At 43.4% G+C, this 22,472-nt stretch overlaps 2 protein-coding genes across 2 annotated transcripts; both read right to left on the minus strand.

Moving 5' to 3' along the window:
- Positions 1 to 4,951: 4,951 nt before the first annotated feature.
- Positions 4,952 to 6,318, minus strand: LOC105041391 (uncharacterized). Its single transcript, XM_010918355.4, has one exon. It carries the CDS (start codon positions 6,160 to 6,162, stop codon positions 5,119 to 5,121), a length of 1,044 nt encoding a protein of 347 aa, XP_010916657.1. The 5' UTR covers positions 6,163 to 6,318; the 3' UTR covers positions 4,952 to 5,118.
- Positions 6,319 to 10,274: 3,956 nt separating this feature from the next.
- Positions 10,275 to 16,409, minus strand: LOC105041390 (uncharacterized). The gene is made up of 4 exons (XM_010918353.4): positions 16,215 to 16,409; positions 13,869 to 15,714; positions 11,313 to 12,409; positions 10,275 to 11,233 (listed from the first exon to the last, which is right to left on the minus strand). Exons 1-4 carry the CDS (start codon positions 16,265 to 16,267, stop codon positions 10,288 to 10,290), a joined length of 3,942 nt encoding a protein of 1,313 aa, XP_010916655.1. The 5' UTR covers positions 16,268 to 16,409; the 3' UTR covers positions 10,275 to 10,287.
- Between the last annotated feature and the right edge of the window lie 6,063 nt (positions 16,410 to 22,472).

Below are 22,472 nucleotides of genomic sequence, written 5' to 3' on the forward strand. Positions count from 1 at the left end.
TTTCATGTGTCTTGTATCTAGTGATCTCAGTGACTAAACAGGTTTTTGTGGTTACATATTGTCCCTTGCACCTGTTGTAGTGGCATGCTTTGTTAAGATTTATGAAACCAGCACTAGTACCATCTGAAATATTTACGAGTTCTTGTAACATAACTGATAGTTATTACTGGATTGGGCTCGAACGAAAGGGATGGTTGAGTTCTGAGGATTTGAGAAACGTTTATTCTTTTTTTTGTTAAATGCTGGCTGCAAGCTGTGGACAGCCTGCATTAGTGGACATGTGGCCCAGGCCGAGCCCAACTTAACCCAATCCAAAAATTGCGACCCTCGGTCCGGGCCTCCTTGCCGCTCTTGGATGATCTAGGCTTGTTCGGCCTTTTACATTTTATGTCAGACTGCATTAACGTTCAAAGTTAAAATTGAATGAACGTGAGGAACATTAACAAATATGGTTGTCCGTTGTGTCTGGATGAAACATGGGTAGGAAAAGAATGCAGATAAGATTACTGAATGTATTAGACCCGGGTACTGGATCGCCATACTTGAAATCTTGGACGGAAGTGAGTGGATATATTTAGGTTTTTTTTTTTTTTTTTTATTTGGTAGAAATATTTAGGGTTTGTTCAAAGGCATGGGGGTAACCGGGTACTATGTCGAAAACTCTAGAAGTCACTGGTATCCTCTCCTCGTGCTCCTCTTCTTCTTTTAAGGATTACATGAATTATCCCCTCTTTGCCTCTATTTCAGTAGTACCATATTTATTCATTTTGCAAACCACCAGCAACCTTCTCTACCAGGAAAAAAAAAAAAAAAAACCAGCAGCAATCTTTACCCGTGGGTAAGATTTGGTAGTGCAATATCTTGTACGTGTGATATGATGTGGTTTCTAGATCAGAGAAGCTATTGATTTTTATATTTTACACCCATCCCATTCTGGGTTGTGCAGAATCAAAATTCTGCCCTCTTGTCCAAATGTTAAAATGTCATGTCACTCGCGCATGCTTGACCTGTTCTTGGGCTAGCGGGGCGAAAATAAATTGTGACAGTGTCAGCTCAGCCGCTTATCAGACAGCAAACAGCATTTTTCTTTCCGTTTCAAAAATCCTACGAAATCTGACAATCTTTTTTCTTTTTTTTAATTATAAATAGACGATCACATCAATTTAATGCGAAAGTATTTCAAAAAATCAAAATACACAAAATTTTGCAAAACCAACGGACAGTCCTCATTCAGTCTTCAAACCCAGTCATCATAGGGGTTCGCAACATATACCGTCATCTAATTTACAACAGTATTTATCTCTCGGTAAACATATCGAACACTGATCGTACCAGTTTAATGGAAGGAGATCCAGATATCTCGAATAAGTGGATAAATCTCGAGCTGCCTTTCATCTCTCTGAATTCAAGCAATAACAGTAGCAGAATCACCATCTAGATAAATTTTTTTCGCATGAAGCTGTTGCCTAATAAAAATAATACCGGTCCAGGCAGCATGAAGCTCTGCACTCAGGACAAAAAGCTTAAAAAGGTGACAGCCATCTACTGCCAAAAGTCTAGCATCAAGACTGCGGATGATGAAGCCAGCATCGCCTCTCTTGTCCTTGACACTGCCATTAAAGTTCATCTTGATAAACCTCGGGGAGGGAGCTCCCAAGAAACGGATAAAATCCTATTGGTCGCTGCTGTGGCAACTAGAGAGCTCTAAGGATTAGGGCTGTCAAGGAGTGGAGTGGCCATATCAAATCGATAATATTTTTGAGCAAGACAGACAATTTTCTCCAACACCCGCCGAGCAAGGATCACCTCACCATCAAAAACAAGACTGTTCCAGGACAACCAAATGTGATAAGTGATATAAACCGTCCGTCCACCAATAACAGTCAATCCATCAGTCACGCTGTGACGGATCGAGTCAAGGAAGGACATCAGCCATGGGTTGGTGCTCGACTCCCACGGATAGTAGCCCACCTATCTCCAGATGACCCTCTTCTTAGGCCAGTGCAGAATGGTGTGCTCTATAGACTCCTCCATTCAACACACTGGGCACAAGGTCGGAATCGCCATATCTCTGTCCCTAAGGAGCGCTCGAGTGGGAAGTCGGTTCCAGACAAGTTTTAAAAATTCTTATCCTGGGATGAGCGGCTACTTTTCAAATCCAAGCAATCTCGATTCTCCTGATTGGCACCGAAGCACACAACTGGAAAAGATTCCTCAAAAAAACCTACAGACAGCAGGAATGACCCTCAATCCTCACATCCGGATTGGGGTGCACCGGAACTAGGATGGCAAGGATCCGTTCCGCAAGAGGGCCTAAAAAAATTGAGTGATCTCTTGTGCTTTCCAACACGTTTCGTCAACAGTAATAAGATCTGATACTTTCATGTGATCTTTCACCTTGTGGTTGAAAAAAATCGATCAGTGAAAAAAAGAAATATTAAAAATCTAAGCATTCTGGGTCACCTCCATCGGGCATCCATCCCCGATGAAATTTGGCACCTTGACCAATCCTATCACTTCGTTAAGCTGGGGTAAGTTCCACATTTTTCTTCCCTTGTTTTAGGATTTGTCGCTTCAAGCAGTGACCGCGCGGTGGTCCATTACCAAATCGGACGATAGTTGCTAATTTAAAACTTGGATCATTAAATATATTCCATGCGATATTATAAAAAAGAAGTTCATAAACTTGATATCACATATTATTTAAGTGCTCCATGACTTCACTGAATCTTGTAAAAGTCGAAACACTACATCATGCTATCAAAGCACTGAAATGATATGATGTTATATACAAGCATAAAGTTTCCAAGGAAAAAAAAAACTTGTATACAAACACATTATTGAATCTTACAAATCATACCTAAAAAAATTTTCATCCTGCAGTCATCGTAAAAGTAGAATTTAAACGTATCCAGTTAATTGAACGGCATGAATTACAAATCCGAGCACGGAGCACCCCTCCCCAAGAGCGCCTTCTGAGGCTGCCTCCCATATAATCCCACATCCATTGCACCTGCCATATTATCGGAAAAACGCCGACCGTGCATTCCTTTTCGCGTGGGACTTTCTTTCCCATGGTTTTCCCGACACCGTCTCTGACTTTGAGAAGCACACGTATCCATAGTCAAATAAAGCTGCCACCACCTTGATGATGAGTGTGCGAGCGCAGGCCCCATCTCACTAAATGCTAGACCGCAGCCCGAGGTCATTTATTTTGAATTTTTGAAAGAAGATGCCAAAGCAGCGTACCAATCTAAGGAAAAGCTTACACAGCTGCAGGTGTGAAACTCCCTCATTTTTTTATCAGTGAGAATTCCCACGGCAAAACCATACACCACTTTTGGTTCTCCTGCACCATCGCCATTGTTACCAATGGAACTCGTTCATTCTCTGTGCGCAAAACAGAAGCCTCCTGAATAGGAGAAAGGTGGTTGCTACTTATATACATATATGCCATCTTGAGGAAAAGTTACAGATCTTCCTCGTCTGTGAAACTAGTGAAGCAAATTGGTAAGATGTATTGGATCACAAGTCATAGAGGTGTGACAGCTAGCTGTTATCGCCATCATGCCTCATGTTCTTGAACAAGAGTCTTATAATCCTATGACAAGTCCTTATTATGATGTGAAGTATGTTTTTTTACCTTGTAGTACATGTCATGGTTAATTAACTAAGGATCATCTCTGAATGACGGTGATTATTGTCTATTCACAATGATTATTCTAGAAGTTGTTACATAACAACCATGCGGAACATCAATTGGCTTTTCATTGTTCAAAAAAATATATAAACATATAAAAATTAATTTAATAAGTATTATGACTAATAATGTTTGTGATTGTAATTTTTTAAATTTTTTTTTGAGAGAACGGAGGAGAGATCTGCATGCATCATAATTATCTAGGCCGAAATATTTAGCAAAATGCATCATCCAAGTCTTAGCCTCCAAATAAGTTTGACCATTAGGATAATAATTAAGCCTTAGTTACAACAATTATTATAACAATCAGGAATTGTAGCCATTGGAGGCCATTGCAAACCAGGTAATAGCCTAGCTAATAGCGCCCCGAAAAAAAAAAAAAAAAAAATGAAAGCCATCAAACATGGTAGCAATGTTGTAGAAACCTCGATATAGAACTGCTACACAACTATAACCTGCCCTGCAGGCAACGATATCCATTCTTCCACACTGCAATGGGTTTATTAAACGTGGCTCCCGCTAAAACGAACCATAACAAACACGTAGAATTTGAGGATGCTGGTAGTTAGCCCAGGGACCTCACACTATATTATAGAGGCGCGAGTGCGATTGTTAAGAGTTAGCAGAGTATGTGATGGTTCAACAACTCCTCAAATTAGGTTGGTGCAGTTTGTAGTATCATAAAACCAACTAGGACAACGACAAAAAAATGGACAGGTGAAAAATTTTAGGTTTAGACGTAACCTAACCAGGAGTACCCGTAATATGCGTGTGTGATTGGAGTACCCAGAGAGAGAGAGAGAGATGAAAAGATATCCTCCAGTTAACCAACGAAATCCATGTGCTTGGATAACATGGGCTTTGGCTGCATGTGCGCAAGTCTTGGGATCTTTTTTTCTGGACAGCATATCCAACCAAACCAATCGGTAGGTGTCCGACCAGATCATCCCACACCAACCGGTCGGTCAAAAGGCCTCTTAATGATCGCACAATGCTCTGCCTAAGATGCATTTGTAATGTATTTTATTCATTGCTACGGTGCCAGGCAATGGGAGAGAGTGCGGTCGGTGGATATAATCAGCTAGATGAGAAGAATTAATGTGTCGCACATGATCCTCTTTGGAAAAAGCCATGCTATTCACCAGCTTAATTACCATTTAGCTTTATGAACTTCTTAATTAACCCAACCCAAGTCCCGGTTGCGGTTTCAGCTACGACAAATACAAGACTCACAAGCGTACATAACATTCATTGGCAATAAATTTCTTCCATCATCCTCCCTGGGTTTTCAAAGAAAAGATGAGAAAGACTATTGATATCATTGATATCAGATAGATTACATTTCCTCATTGATATTAACAAAAATGAACAAATAATAAACATTATGAAAGAACAATTCAACTCGATCGATCGGTGAATTAAGACTTTCCCCGAGAGAATGAGTGGCTGCCGAATCCTCTGGTGATGCTGCGGATGGCCGGGTTGAAGCTCAGGCAACCGAAGAGTCCATGGCGGTTGAAAGGCAGAGGTGTCTTCTTCTTTAGCTCCTCCGACACCGCACGGTTCGTGGTGTAGTGCACCTCGTGCGCAGAGGTGGCGGCCTGCGAGCTTCCTCTTCTCACGGAACCATTCTTATCACCTGGCTTGGACCCGGAATTCTTCGCATCCTCCCTTCCCGACGACCTTCGCTTGTTGGACAAAGATGGCAGCAACGATCGGGAGGACGACAGCATGGTGTACTTGCGTAGAGGATCTTTGCTTCCTCTCCCGATCACACGTCCTTCCGATGCACTCCTGAATAGGAGCAAGTCTTTCAACCTCCACTTCTTGCTACCCCCACTCCTTATCAAAGAGGAGGTGGTGGTGGTGGTGGTGGTGGAGGAGGAGGAGGAGGAGGTGAGGGACTTGTGGAAGTCCCCATCTCCCCTAATAGGAGAGAGAGATCTCGACCCTCTCCTACTTCCAGCACGAGTGGTGGAAAGAGTAGAGGGAGTCCTCCCTCTATCTTTCACCACTTTCTCCTCCGATACCACCTGAGGAGATCTCAAACCACCACCTCCTTGCCAAGTCGTACCTCTCGTATCATCCTTTATAGGATGATGGAGATGGGGAGGAGGCTTCAAAGGCCGAATCCGTCCGTTCTCGAAGAGCTCGTCGGCAGCGGCGAGATTTGTCGTCGGTCCCTTCTTCTGTAGCTGCCTGTCGAAACCGACGGCGAAGTCGAATTCCCCATCATCATCATCATCATCAGGCTTTGGCCTGCTAGGTTTGTCCTCCCAATCAAAGAAATGGGCATAGACGGCTGCAGCTCGGGATGGGCTAGTGGGGGCACTGGCGTAGAAGTAGCAGTCGGAGGGGTTGCCGAAGGGCTTGGGGCTCGACGGAGCACTCACATATGGTGAGGTTGATGCACTCTGGAAATGGAAATCTTGGCCTGGTGCCATTGGCACCACCACTTCCATTTGCTCCCGATAGCTTGGCTTCTTCTAGTTTCTGTGAATCGGGACGAAGATAAAAGCGAGGTTGGGGTGGGGACTTCTTATGGGGGAAGGGAGTTGCAAGAGTTAGGAAGGAGGAAGGAAATGAGGAGAGGGAAGATTATTTCTTGACCTGCCACAAGAGACCAGAATTTAATGAATTTAAAAAGAGCCGCCTCTTTCTACTAAGAAATTAGTTTTCTAACATTTTGCACATTTAAAAAAAAAAAAAGCAGACAGTTTTGTGCATGTGTTTAGTTGTGAAAAGGGTTGAGAAAGGGAAATCATGTGGAATTGTAGCATTGGATAAACAAACCTCACGTGGGTAATTCTTTTTTTTTCTTTTTAAATATATGGATCTGCGAAGGTGCAAAAATTTCGAACAAGAGTGCTTCGTTGGAAGCACATACAAGGTGGACCATCTCTGTTTGCATCTTTCTCTGGTTGATGAGGTCACTTGGCCGGCAAAGTCTTCTTCATTGCAGAAATTGTTGAACAAAGAGTGTGTGATATTGGAAGTCATCTTCTAATATTTGCTTGTTACTCGTGCTTTTTGATCAAGAAAACAGTTTTCCTGGTGACCATCTAGAAGGAAGAAGAAAGAAAACTTTTTAAAGTTTTCAGAGCATTAGCAGACAAGCATGAGGGAGTACTACAGCATGCGTCGATGGCGGCAAAAGGCAGGGTACAAATGGGCCAAGATCTACCAGAGCCCACTGGAGTTTCTATTGGACCAAGTGGCGACTAATTGGGTGTCTTGATCCAAGCCCAGAAAGTTCCAGCTCAGCAGGCAGTCCAGGCCAGGCAAAATTTCTTTATGCGTATTAGTGATTATGTTTATTTTTGAGTTCTCACCTAAATTTAGAGCATTGTAATTGTTGTGGCACACGAGACCTTATGGTTTTGTGTTTTAAAAAGCATCTCACGTAGGAAAGAATGTTTGAACCTATATAAGCTATACTTCATCTCACGTAGGAAAGAATGTTTGAACCTATATAAGCTATACTTCTTTTTAACTTATAACCGATATGGGATTAAAAATGCCCCTATCTATATTACAATAATAAATAGTATTTTTTGCCTTGCCCATGTAGACATGCAGCGTAACAAAGACTTTTTCTGAACCCTGCATCATTAAGTAATTATTTATGTGCATTTCAACGTGTAATTGTCAGCATAACTTAGCTCACAACAGAGACATACGATCACATTATGAAAGGGTTTTTGGCCAAGCAAATAGTATAAACAACACCAAAGTGATATGCTGTCTGCCTTTCGATTCCTTCATCTCCTATCATATGCATGCATTCCTGCGCTGCCGTAATAATCTCATTCATTGGCAAAAACAAGGAGATCAGAGACTTTGGGTGATCTTTTAATTTCTAAACAATATCAGGAAGAACAGATAATCTTCTAAATTACAAAGTTTAATGTATGTATATATGTATGTATGAATTCGGAGGATTTGTACTTAGGGCTGAATTCCCTTGAGAGGAAGTGAACTAATATTAAACAGAACTGGGTAATGGGCAGTGCCCACACCCATCCATATGGAGCAGCTCCTAGATTTTAAGTGTTACAGAGGGGCTCTATCTCCATACGCCCAACTAACTAACTTGCATTCGGTGGGACTTTCATGCCTCTCTCTCACGGGAACCAACATCAAATGGGATATTTGCATATTAACAGTAACTATTGACAAGTATTTTTCACTCTCCCGAGACTGAAACCAAAACCAGCTATAAGGTTTTAACCGGTTATGTAGAAACTATTTAGGATTATAATAAATAGGGTTAAAAAAGCAAATAGATGCAAACCATCTACCTATGAACTAGATATTACGACACCATCAAACATTAGAAGTTGTTTTAAATATAAAAGAACAATAAACATTAAAAGGAGGAAAAGAGACCAGAAATGTTTTCGGAAACTTCATAGAACAGCTGTTAGTCATCCACTAATAGATTTGAATCCAAATTAAGCTTGAAATGACGGAGAGAACCAAAGCTGAAACTTGGGCTTTGGACCTTCTATGGATCTAACTAGAATCTGACCTGCTTATAGCCCTAGTGAAGATGCTACCCTAATTCACAACAACATCTACAGTTATTATGAAGATTATGGGGCTTCTTACCATGATTCTTGAATATATAAATCTAAACCCAAGTCCATCAAGAGTATGATTGTTGCTTACATGTGGATAAGCTGTTTCCGTGTTTAGAACTCCTAATGTCCAGGTTGGAATAGAGTATCCCTATCATTGTGCTAAGGCTCACCCTCCCTGACAACACCGACAAAAACTATGAATTCTTTGAAATATAATTCTTCATAAAACCTTTAAAACTGATGTTTTTAAGCAGGTTTTCTTACAAGATTCTCCCATTGAGAATTTTTTCCCATCTCAAACCTTGTTTACTTAAATCCCCCTCGAATCCCTTTCCACATTGTCTGTGTGTGTCAATAATGCCTCCAAGAACACTGACACTGGCATCTCGCAACCTCTTACACATTGTCTTGGGAGCCTAATTGATAGGACAAAGCAACATCTAATGTCCCAACATAAATTTTGATTACGATGAAAAGGATGAAATCATGATTATGGAGGTAAAGCACGTTAGGCATACCTTCAGTCAATCATTCATCAAAGCATGGAGCAGAGATAGCACAAGAGCAGTGTCGACAAACCGTAAACTAAGATTAGCCTGATGTAGGGTCTGGCATATATAGTGACATGGGCCAATCCTCCAACCGCAAAAGTAAAAAGGAAAGAAGCATACTTCATGGAGATTGATAGTGTGACTCTAGTGAAATGGTACTTGATACTTTAGACCTGGTAGTTGAACAGTACCATCTAGCTTTCTGCAGATACAGTATACTATCAGAAACATGGGCATTAGCTCTTCGAGTAATGAACTGATTCCCACTGAAGATGAAGGCAAAGAAAAATAGATAAAAGAGGCAAGAAACCATCGACATCCATCGCTAATATAAATAACCAATAAATACAAGCAACTAACATGATAGAACACCAAGCTTTTGATGGGATGAACAAACAAATATGATCCAAGAAGTCTCTCTCCAACAGACCATAGATTGATCCACCTCAGTGCGGATTGCATATGTGTATGGTTTTTAATGGACCCTTTTTGGATGAAAAGCAATCCAATGCATGATGGATAAAATAGCTTCAGCAGAATGAATAAACTTAGTTCCCCGAAAACATTAAAATTAGAAAGAACTAAAGAATGTTTGAAAAGTTGTGCACCTATTGTTAACTGATATAGCCAGCTGATATACTGATATCATGGTAAAATTTATAAACAGAAAGCAAAGTAGGACAGAGATTCTCACAAAACTATTTAGTCTGATGGTTCACCTTTAGTTTAGTTTAGCACTGTTTGGCTCCTTGGAATTTGCTGCTCATACAAAACATGAAGTCATGAACACCATTTGCTTCCTAAAATGATGACATTGACAAGATGACTGGGAGAAGACTCAAAAGTATCAGGTGGAGAAAAGTTATCAATGAACATGGCCTCCAAAAACAATCATGACAAAACTATTCGGTCTGGTGATTCACCTTTAAATTCATATTGTTTGTGCTGTACTCACTTTTAGGAATTTACTGCTAAAGCAATGACATGAACAAGTTTACTTCTGAGAAAGATGAGATTGACTGGATAACTGATGGAGATCGTGAGAGAACAATTCATTCATTATTCAAGCAAATCTCATCCATTTGGTGTTGGACTTGAGGATTCTACTTTATTGTTGGCTGTTATCTTAGAACAGGTTCATGGATAGTGAGCCACAGAGGACAACTTTCAAGCGTCCAGATATTTTTCAAGTTACCGAAAAAGGTAAGCAATATGAACTAAGATCTCAAAATTGTTGAAGAGGAGGTTGGGGGTGAGTGTGGAGAGATCTAGAAAATAAAATTAACATGGCAATACTTTTTTTTTGATTTTCCTAAATTCCTTTTGAACTAGCAAAGGCAAAATTTGATTGAAGACAAAATGACACAAAAAAACATGCATGTGCAGGTGCATGCACAGAGAGAGAGAGAGAGAGAGAGAGAGAGAGAGAGAGAGATTAAGTACGGAGTAAAGTCTAATTCATTTGATGAAAGCAAGTTACATCACAAGAGGGCGATTTATGCCCAGGAGATGCAGACTGTGCTGATGACATCATCATTAGGGACTGGGGATCTTTTGCAAAGAAACTCTGAGAGTCACCTTCTGAAGCATCAAGCACCTTTGTTATAAACTCTTTTGGCCTACCTAGTAATTGGTCAGAGAAATGATTACCCCAGATGTCATAGGTGAACTCTTCTTCGAGCACATCATTTTGCTTTCTTTGTACAGCTTTATCCTTACCGAGCTTGGACCCTGGAGCACGAGCATGTGGGGCAATAGGAGAAGTTGCGGCCAAGAAACTTGGCACAGCCACACCAGGTGCACGCCAACTTGGGCTTGGAAAAGTGGCAGAAGGCCATAGAGTTGACCTCCCAGTTGATTTTCCAGTGGAAGGAGGCTGCTCTTGAGCTGACAGCAGCCCAGTATTATCACCATGTTTCTCAGCCTCTGGTACTCTCACTTCCATAGGAACATCAACATCATGTTTTTTCTGATGCTTTTGTTCTTCAGATACTCCAGAAAATGGATTATTGGTAGTGTCAAGAGATAGAGACCATACTTGTTTTGGAGTGTTGGTATTTGGAGTCAAGGGTGATGATGGGGTAGAATTCCCACTCTGACTACTTGAAACTTCAAATTTGGCTGCTAATCCTGCTCCAGTGGTTTTTCTCTTTCTTCTTCTCCCTTTTTCTTTAACAATCCTTATAGTGAGATTACCATTTTGTGAAGTTTCTGACATATCAGATTCAAGAAACTCAACAGGCTTCCTTGTTGACGTTGGCGATGAGAATGGGGTCTTCTTTTGACGAACAGAATCCTGCTTGACGTGCATCCCTTTGGGGCTATCATGAAGACCAACTTGACAGATAGGATATCTGTTACCACAAACAGCCTCAGGTTTCTCGTCTTTCCTAATTGAACTGCAAAATCCATCAACATTAATAAACTAGTAATGAAATAAAATAAAATAAGGTGTGATGTGGAAGATGAAGTCATCACCTGGATGCTTTTGTGCTTCGGTGAAGGCGACAAGGTTTTTCAACATTGCTCTTGGTATTCATGGTATTCTCAATCTTGTCATTGTAATCTCCAATGCCCAACAAAAACGGTTGTGGAACAATGCGGATTAACACCAGAAGAAATATTGAGACAGCAGCAAATATAAGTACAGATGCTTCCCAATGCACCGGCAAGAAGAATGACTTTCCACAGAGATCGAGCATACATACTGGAAGGCTTGCTTTCATGGGTAGCACGAAGATACCAGCAGCCATGGCCAATTCAAGATCTCTACGAACCACAGCTGCAGAAAAGTCTGGTTGATATGAAATAAGGAGCCTCATGGATTCCCCAGGAGCTAAAGCAAAACCCTTGCAGGTGTGTATCATAAACCCATCCAAACCACAATCAGTTCCTGAAACTTTTAGTTTTATCACCTCAAGAGGAAGTTCACCTATGTTTTTTGCATGAATCTCCTTGGAAAACTGATGGCGACAGGAAGGACTTGCAGTTTCCTTGTGGAATGACACATCTGCTGAGGATATATTGTGATTCACTGGCAAGTCAAGATTGAATTCTAGATTCCAAACAGGTTCAGAACCCTCGAGGAGAACTAGTGAATGTGAACCACCAAATGCTCGAAGAGATAGCCACTCTACACCTGAAAGATTGTTTCTTATCAAAGCTGAACTCATCCACATGCATCTGTTAGAGGGGTGGAAGACAACAGGCCCAAATTGTGCACTTCCATATGGATGTACGAAGGCTTCTGTTATTGCTGATTCTGAAATTGAGAACCCAAACCTAGTTTTCATGGAGCCCATCTCGGTCAACCTACTTGACAAGGTAAGCTCTGACAAGTCATCAGACGATTTGCACTGGTCAATAATCTCCCCTGAATGCAGCACAAGTTGCATTACAACAGGTTTTTGGCTAGGATTATGCACTGAGATCCACTTGGAAAAATGAGACCCAATTTGAACCACTGGAAACAACAACTCACGATCTTCAAGGACAGAAATGCCACCTGTCGTGCCTTGGGATCTCCAATTTCTAAGTACCAGCTCATCTGCTTTAACTGCCTCCAAAAATTTCATCTGCATAAATTTGTGGAAGATGTTAGGAAGAATAGCTTACTTTGTATCCACAAAAGGTTCATTGAAGATAATAATCGATATCTACTAGAGTCTGCCCAATTAGATTTTGTAGCATCAGTAGTAATTGAGTTCTGTAAAACAATTACAACAGTTACAGACTTGTGACTATGTCTAAACAGCAGGTGTCAATCCACAGAAGACCTAAATTTCTAGTCAATAAATTATGAAGTGAATCCCAAAAAATATACTAGACTAATATCACTTCACATGACAACAAATAAGCATAAAATGCTCATTTAACTGGCACAACATGGAATGCCATATCTGTGTGTCTTGGATTGTTTATTTGAACCATCCAAGTTCTACACTAGTCTAATAAAAGCCAAATTAGGAGAAAAAAATCAGGAAAAACATGACAAACTCCAATGAACATGAACAGCTAGCTACCTACAAACTACAAAGCAATGGGATTCATCTATGTAAGCCATAGAAATGGAGAAGGGCATTACAAAATGGGCTGCACGGATGATGGATGTACAATGACTAATTTTACAAGAACTCCAGGTTTTTTTTTTTTATCATTTTTTGTTAGGTTACTAATCTACCCTGGTGCGTCTCTCACTAAATTAAATATAAAGGCACAAAGGAGAAGATGGGTGGTTGGACTAGCCAAAACAAGACTGGTATAACAATCACTAAGAGCTATAGATGTAGAACAGCTGACGTAGTAATATTTCGAGCAGCATAACCTCTCCCTTTATGCCATGTTTGTTCTCTAAATCCTATGCTTTGATTTTAGGGAGCCTAAAATGATTTATTTTATTAACTTCAAAGTGAATTTGGCTGATACTCTACCAAGTGGCTTTGCTATTTTCAATCACTCATTAGGCTTAAAATTCATGAAAGAATGAATTCAGTTGTCCAATGGCTAAAAATAACACAATTTGGGGATTACAAATGTACAAGGTTGAGATATCAATTCTTAATGATTAAACTGAGGATCCCTCTTGGCACCCTTCTAGACAGACGCCTAGGACTTGGAACCACCCTATCGGCGCCCCTTCTTGCTTTCCATTTCCACTTCTCTAAAAGCATTTTCACAGCATCCAACTTCGAGTTACTCTTATGAGAAACCGAATATGGATTAAAGAATCATTTTTCTCTAGCCAGCGAACTTCTCAAGTTTTTTAAGACAAATATACAAGTTTTACTATTGTTACATCAGTTCTCGTAAAAAAAAATTATGATCGCTGACTAGATGCATGGGATGCTATAAAGATTCAAGAGGACAAAATATTCACTAAAACAGATTGATGCAAAGCATAGAGCCCAAAGTTGTGTATGGAAAAGAATAAACCAAAGGCACATGAAATAATTCTTATAGTTAGAACAAACAAATCCAGAATGTTATTTAGACATCAAAATCACATGAAACAAAGTCATATTAAAACCAAAGTACCTTTGTGGGAAGCGATGCATCGATGATGCTCCCTAAGGATCCTGCTCTTGCATTTGTCAATTTCTCCCTCTCTCGTTGTGATATCAATCCAATGTATGATCCATCAGACACAACAATACCTGAGCCAGGGGGATGCTTGAAACAGGCATGGACTATGTCCTGGCAAGGAATCCTGATCAGTGGACTGGCAGAATCGTTCGTCACTATTAATAGCTTACAATTCAAGCTTATGCCAGGAATTTCAGAAGCAATATCCTGTGAGTCAGTGGGAGGTGTATAACTAATCAAACCTATACGTGTCATGGCCCCAGGAAAAAGAATCAACCCTTCCATGTATTTTAGATGGAAAAGCTTTTTACTTTCTGTATCCTCACTAATCTTTACCACTCTTAGTAAATAGGAGGCTTCGTTTCTTAAAGAGAGGGAAAAAATTGATCCCTTTCCATCACACGGCACAAGAGGTTCAAAAAATACAGAAACTGCACCAGTTAATTCAACGAAAGTTGCCCTACCATGTACTTCTAGTTCAAGAGGAATGATAACCATATCAGTCTTATCTTGTTTTGAATCCCGCAACTTCATGCAGATTACTCCAAAAAATTTTCCTTCCAAATGAGGCCACAACTTCATCCCTATGATAGTTTCAGTGTTGTGAGGCAGCACTTCCCATTGCTTATGGGGCCTAACGTCTACCCATGATAGTCCCAACTCATCAGGCTCTACAGCAAAACTCTCCTTATCATTTAGAGAAGAATCAAACTCATTGGAGGACTGCTGAAATCCATCTACACTACAAATAACAAGTGCAGAACGGTTTGAATTTCCAGATGAAGAAATCCATGTGGTCACTTCTTCCACATAAAGAACATCATCAAAAGGATTGTATAGTGACAAGTTCCTATTCAACCTTTCATCCAAAGAGATGTCAAGGCCTACTAAAGGCTCTATCTTGTATGGGGACTCGACAGATATTCCTTTAGCATGAATAATGAAACCCCCAAAGCTCGTCTGCACAACAAGTTGCGCTGATGATAAACCCAACCATCTCGGTAAGAAAATAAACGAAATCAAAGCTGATTCTCCTGGTGCCAGTGACCGATTCTCAAAACCATATGCATAGAACTGCAGATCAGTACTAAATGGTTCAAATACCTGCAAGACACTGTCATTGTACATGTTTGTCACAGTTAAGAATGCCAAAGAAGGGGAGTACAAATTACTGGTTCCCCAATCCAACATAGGGGGGTTTATCTCTACATGTGGTGATGAATAACCATTATTAAGGCCCAGATCGATATCTTCAGCATGGTCATCTAGCTCCACAGTTAGCCCGCTCGATGCCCTTATCCAAACATCAGGAACCAGTGGTGCTTTACATGAAGCAATGCCATCTCCATCAATGTTCCTCCCTTCAGAACGCAACTGATCATGGATTCCACTCGAAGCATCCACTGAAGTACAAGAAACAACACCACCATTGGACATCTTATACGCCAAAACATTGCCTGGCTGAGCTGAGCTCTGGGTCGCTTCTAAAGAGAGTTTTTGGCAACCATCCCCTTCAGCAAGGAAGCCTGTCAAAGTAGATAGAAAGCAGAAAGAGCCAGAGCCAGCACAAACATCCCCGATCCTGGGACATCCTGGTGAGCTCCCCCAACCATGGACCAAGCTGCCAACACCCCCATAAGAACTACACCCATCACGCATCACTGGCGCCAGTCCACCGTCGAGGCACGAAGCCAAGCAGGCCTTTCCGGCACAAGGCATGAACAGAGGCAGGCACAGCAGCGCACAAGACCACACCAGAATCGGCTGAAGCCTCGTCGGCCAACGCCATGAGCATCTCCTGGAAACAAACACAAAACAACATCAGTAGATTACTAGCAAGAATAGTTTTTAGCTGAAAATGGCGAATCGACCATCGGAAAAAATACCAAACATGGCAAGAACTTATGTAACAAAAATACATACCAAGAAAAACAAGATTTTGGCCTATGAGAACCCATCAAAATCCTATTTTGATCATTATTCTATATATATAACTTCATCAGAACCAACTACCAATCAAAATCCCATCTCAATCCTTCCTTTATTTGGATATTTTTCAGTCTCTCTCTGTTCTCATACCAGTCTTGCTCTACAAATCGGGGAAAAAAATCGGGAATCTAAAAATAGATACCCTTCTAAAAACATGGGTTTCTGAGCTCCGATCACATGGTAAGGTATCAAGCCCAGTCCATGTGGATTGGTTCAGGCGCCGATGGAAGAGAAGAGAACAAAGGAGGAGAAGGTGAGCTCAAAGGAGGTATAGAGGGGAAGAAGGGCGGTGGGAGATGGTGAGTGTACCGGGAGGAGCAGCGCAGCTGAGCGAGTCCGCCTGCCGTCGATCCTTGCATCATCTACGGTGGAAGAGCATGCGGGTAGAAGGGGCTTAGGGTTTCCCCTCGGTCTGCTCACGCCCGGGGGAGGGGGGGGGGGGAGAGAGAGAGAGAGAGAGAAGGGAAGAAGGGGAGGAGGGGAGAGGAGCAGAAGAAAGGGAGCAGCTGGAACAACGGAAGGAGACTTGAGGGGATTGCCAAGCGAATGGGAATCCATAAAACAAATTATTTTAGTACAGGTTGGAATGACCAACATGCCCTTAATGTCGTTGGCACGTGTGAAGGAAGTAACGGGTGCGTTACGGTGTTATAAAATCAATTATGGTGTGGGTTCAAGCGTGTGAAGAAGACGTAGGGCAGGATCAAATCCGGCCTTTGTCATGATCAAGTCAGATTGAGCATAATGAGGGAGAGCTTATAAAATTATGCTACAAGCTTTCTTTAAAAAAATCTTTTTAAAGAATCATACTCGAGAAATATGATTCTTAACATACTAATAATATATAAATTAATATAAAATAATATTATTAAAAAAAGGTATATCATTCGAATAGATTCATGAATTTTCATGTTGAATATCCTGGAGCTTGATTTTAAAAATTATTCAAATTATTCGAGCTCGATAGTAACTCAGTCGAGTTGAGCTCAAATAACTTATGACCCGCTCAACTTATTTGCACCTCTATGTTAAAATAATAATAATAAAAATATAATAGTAATTATTGAAATTAGAAGTAATTAAATTGAATTTTTTATAATTTTGATCGTTATTGGATCTCATGTTGAGGGTAAATTTAGAATTTAGAAAGTTCATCTGATTGAAGATGAGAAAGTAACGAGGATGACTCATAGAGTCTTTTGAAAAGATGCCATAAAATTTTCATTGCCTCAAGGGCATATGCATACTTCTTTATTATCTTTAATGGATTTGTTATCCCCATATGAGAATATATTATTTCTTAAGATGGTTTTGTGACATCATCTCAAATTCTCAATACATATATATAATACTGTAGAGACACCAAACGGATCTTACATCTATTCAGCATGCCTTTTTTGATTGGAGTATTAAATTTCATTTTCACCTCGAGCTCCTTTTTATTTTAAATATTCTTCAAAACTGATCAAATAAATCAGTTTTCTCTTCAATGCTTGATTTACTAGCTAAATTCTATCCCTTATTATATAAACATGATTGATCTTTAGGTCAAACCGTAAAATATGATCGAGAGCTGTCATACAATCCAAGAAATTGGTATGTATAGTTGTGCAATAAAAAAAAAAAAATTATAAATAGCTGTCATAAGCCATTATATCAAACAGTTAAGCTTTTTAACGGTTCAAATATGTATCTTTTAGGATATAACTACTTGACATAACACAGTTGTTTCAAGAGCCATTTTAAAAAAAATAACATCCATACAATAATAAATATAATATGCACAGATGATTTCAAAACACCAACAACTTAATATAGTGCCTAGGGCTACAGCTGTTTTTCTGAAGAGCCCTCCAGCAGAGGGCTACAGGAAGGGCATTTAAGACATTGAACTCATGGATTCCCTGAAGCATTGAACCATATAAAATCTCAAAATGTAATCTTTGATTTATTAACAAGATTTTATAAGCCTTTTGCTTTATAAGGACACGTTACACGAAGCTCATTCGCGGCTCTCCTTCAACACAAGCGAATCACCGGTACCCCACAAAAACAAAAGCTAATAACTTGCAGGTAAATGCTCGCCACGTGTGCCCTAACGGCCGTCATGACAGAAAACGTACCCCCGGCCTATGGACCGTCCCCTTGCCGGCACTATCGCTATCCCTCGGATTCCACGGCGCTTGTCGCCAACCGCCGTTAAGTTCGAAGACGGCGACGAGGAGGGTCCGCCACGTCGCGTCGGGCTCGAGGGTGGGATGGGTCCCGCGGGTGGTGTCCGTTTATGGGTGCGGGTGTGGGTGCTCCTGGCCCTGGACGCCTTTCGGCCGCGGGCGAGGGGCCCATGGAATCCCGGGACTTTCTCTTTACTCGCGGCGTGCGGGCCCACCTGGGTCCGTGTGTGTGGTGCTGCGTCGCTGTCCTAGCGTCCGTGGACTGGAGGTTTCAAAGCTTTTTGTTGGCAACCGGGACCCGGAATTGGGACTAATCCACGCGGCCGCCTCCTTTCTTCCGAGTTTAATCCCACACACAAATGTGATGAATTCTGAAATGCAACTAGAGTTTAACAGACATGTATTCGGAGAAGTAATAGACTTCTAACATGATTTTTTTTTTTTTTTTTTAATTTTTTGTTGGGCAATTTAGAGATGCTATTTATTTATCTTTCAGCTGATGAGTTCTTTATTTTAGTCATATATTCAAATTTGGTTGAGTTTTTACAAGTGGGCATACCTTGATGATCATGATAGCAACCCGAGATTCTGAGTTCAGTGCATTTCCAAATATTGGAATCCAAATGGAATTGAGCATGTTTGGAGACCAAGGGCCAGGGTGGCGATTCATTTAGGTTATCTATGAGATTAACCTACTATGGACGGTGACAAGTGGAAGGTAAATAGTCCCAAAAGAAAAAAGATACTAGGAATCATCTTTAAAAGCCGACAGTTAATCTCGTTTTTTTTTTTTTTTTTGGGGGGGGTGGGGGGGTATTATGCTCGGTGATTTTGTTAAGGGTGCAAGTTCTTTGCATCCGCGATGCTTCCCTCTGCATTGGTTTGACCAAGATTATAAGCAGACCCTAAATACCAATTTCTATTCTGGGTGGTTGATCGAGAAAACTTTCAATTCTGGATATATTATTGGTGTTGGTTACTTATTTTCAGTTTCCTGTAAACTTCAATGTACCATGATCATGCTGACGAGAGCATGGATTCAAAAGTCAGAGTTAAACTAATCCGGTGCTTTTGACCCGCAACTCAATGGATGATTTAGGGATTCTCGGACCACATCGCTAGATACTCGGTATCCTAATTCTTGTATGTATCTGTGTGTGTGTTTGAAATCACTCTTTTCTTTTCCAATTTAGATTCCGGAAAAGTTCACTCTCAGACTACATGCCATCCTAGAGGTAGTAATCAGATTAAGTCGAGCCGGATACGAGTCAAGAGTTCCTTTTTTTTCCCTTTTTTTTTTTTTGGGGTATTCCGTGAAGAGCCCCCAAGTTGGCATGGTCCACAAAAAGAAGTGATCAATGAAATAGTTGGATAGACTATCATATAGATGATAATCCATTGGATTTGTTGTTCTATTATAATTGAGGATGGTTGGCTTAAAGATTAGACTGAATTCCACCCTTGATTATGAAGAGAAATGCTATGTGTTGGGGGATACCCACCGACCGACCGACCGTCTGTCGGAGGGCCCGACCGTCTGGCAACCCGACCGACCGACTATCGGAGGGCCCGACCTGGCAGCCCGGCCGACTAACCGACGACCCGACGGACGACTCTGCCTGGCCGATCATAAGTCGGGCGACAGGCCGACGGACGCCATCAGCGGCTAACTGCGGCCATTCCACGGTCCATTCCCGACCGACTAAACCCAGAGGTCCGTTAGCCGACCCACATGAAGCTCGCCGACCGACGGAGGAGTCCGACCCCACTCTGCTGGCCACCGACCCTGGGTCGGCCGACTCCACCAACCGCCGTACGGCCGCCAGACGTTGTCAGCTCTGACACGGACATGCGGCACAGTTACCTAGGGGCATTGTCCCGCCGAGAACCGGGTCAACCCTGGTGATTAGACGGCTACACGGCGACGTGACATTTTCACGGCGGCTCTGACAGCCTACAGTGAGTTGACAGTTCCTCACTTGTCCGCGCCATTAATGATGGCGCCATACCATGCTCCACTATATATACCGGGGAAGGCAACAGTGCAAGGGATCGATCCGCCCGTCTCTCCCACATACGCAGGCTCGCCCCTCTCTCTCTCTCTCTCTCCCTCTCAGAGCTCTCTGTCTGCATTTCACTGTTGCCCAGTCACCTCTCTGACTTGACCGTCGGAGGGTCCCCACCGGAGCCGCCTCCGGTCAGTGCGGACTTCCTTTTGCAGGTGCACGCTTCCCGGCGATCGGGCGACGAGGCGATTGGCCGCAACAGATTGGCGCGCCAGGAAGGGGACAGCATGACAAAGACAAGAGCTCAACGATCGAGAATCACTGGGTCGGCAAGGCGTTCTTCCCGCCGGGAAGAAGCCTCCCCGCCCCCACCGGCGGCGGAGCCTAGCTCTCCGCACCCCGCAGTAACCACGGAGGCCCAGATTGCGGCCATCGTGCGGCAGATGACCGTGCTGACCGACGCAGTCAAAAGCCTCCAGCAACAACCGGCGGCCCGACCTATGCCTTCCAGGAGCAGCCGCCGACGGTCGCGCCGACCCCTGCCGCCTCCAGGCGAGCACTCCCAACAGCGCTCCCACGGGGAGGAGGAGGGTCGACCTCGGCGCGACGACCGACGGTCCCAGCGGCCCTCTCCTTCCCCGTTGGAACGGGCGAGGAAGGAAAAGCGGCCGCGCACACCGTCGGCCTCTCCTTCAGAGTCTTCCGGAGGCTCCACTCCCGGGGTCTCCCAGCATCGACGAGCGGACGACTACGAGCGACGGTTCGAGGAGATCGACCGCCGACTCGCCCAACTGCAGATGGACGGCCAGAAGTCTTCGAACGACGTCGACTTTCAGACCGCCCAGCCTCTCTCTCGACTGGTCCTCGATGAGCCGATTCCCAGTCGGTTCAAAATGCCGAACGTGGAGCCATACGATGGCTCCACCGACCCGGTCGACCACCTCGAGAGCTATAAAGCTCTCATGACAATTCAAGGGGCAACCGACGCTCTTTTTTGCATCGGTTTCCCCGCCACACTTCGCAAGGCTGCCAGGGCTTGGTACTCCGGTCTTCGATCGGGCAGTATCCATTCCTTCGCGCAGCTCGAGCACTCGTTCGTGGCCCATTTCAGCACCAGCCGAAAGCCGCCGCGAACGTCGGATAGCCTTTTCTCCCTCAAGCAGGGGGAAAACGAGACGCTCCGACACTTCGTGGCGCGATTCAACGCTGCCACGCTCGAGGTCCGGGACCTCAACGAAGACATGGCGGTTTCAGCCATGAAGAGGGGCCTGAGGTCGTCCCGATTTACCTATTCTCTGGACAAGACCCTCCCCCGAACATACGCCGAGCTATTGGAGCGCGCATACAAGTATATGCGCGCGGACGAAGGAGCGTCCGACCGACGCTTGGTCGAGCCCAGGGGTCCGAAGGAGAAACGAAGAAAAGGTCGGGAGCCCGCCGAACCAAGCAGGCCCCCGGCCGGTAGTCGGCTTTCTCCACCTCGACAGATCCAAAAATCACCCGGCCGACAGACTCCGAGGTCGGTGCGTCCCAGGTATGACTCCTACACTCCTCTCTCCGCTCCTCGTGCGCAGATCTTGATGGAGATCGAAGGGAAAGAATACCTGCGACGGCCTCCGCCTCTGAAGGCAAAGGGCCTCGACCATCGGAAGTACTGCCGGTTCCATCGGAGCCACGGCCACGACACCGAGCGATGCATCCAGTTGAAGGATGAGATCGAAAATCTCATCCGCCGGGGGTATCTCGGCAAGTTTCGAAAGGGACCACCGGCCCAACCGACTGCCGATCGACGCCCCCAGCCGACTGAAGAGGCGCCGACTAACCAGCCGACGGCTGGAGTCATCAATATGATCTCCAAGCGGCTGGGATCGGGGACATCTACAGGGGGGGAGCCGACGAAAAGGCCGCGCCCGGACGACGTGATTACCTTCTCGGAAGACGACGTTCGGGGCATCCAGACTCCCCACGACGACGCTGTTGTTGTGTCGGCGACAATAGCCAATTATGATGTAAAACGAATCTTTGTTGATAATGGAAGTTCGACGAATGTTTTGTTTTACTCGACCTTCTCCCGAATGCGACTACCGACGGATCGACTTAGTGGGGTCTCCACGCCCTTGATCGGCTTTGCCGGAGACACCGTCACGACAGAAGGAGAAATCACCCTGCCCGTGACGGTCGGTACCGAACCACGGCAAAGCACGGTCTCCCTCATCTTCGCGGTCGTCCAAGTCCCTTCGGCCTACAATGCCATACTCGGGCGACCCGGACTGAACGCTCTCAGGGCGATCGTCTCGACGTACCATCTCCTTGTTCGATTCCCGACCAGAAACGGAGTCGGGGAGATGCGCGGAGATCAACAGCTCGCCCGACGATGCTTTCAAATC

The sequence above is a fragment of the Elaeis guineensis genome, chromosome 3 (genome assembly GCF_000442705.2).
Source record: "Elaeis guineensis isolate ETL-2024a chromosome 3, EG11, whole genome shotgun sequence".
NCBI classification, from domain to species: Eukaryota; Viridiplantae; Streptophyta; class Magnoliopsida; order Arecales; family Arecaceae; genus Elaeis; species Elaeis guineensis.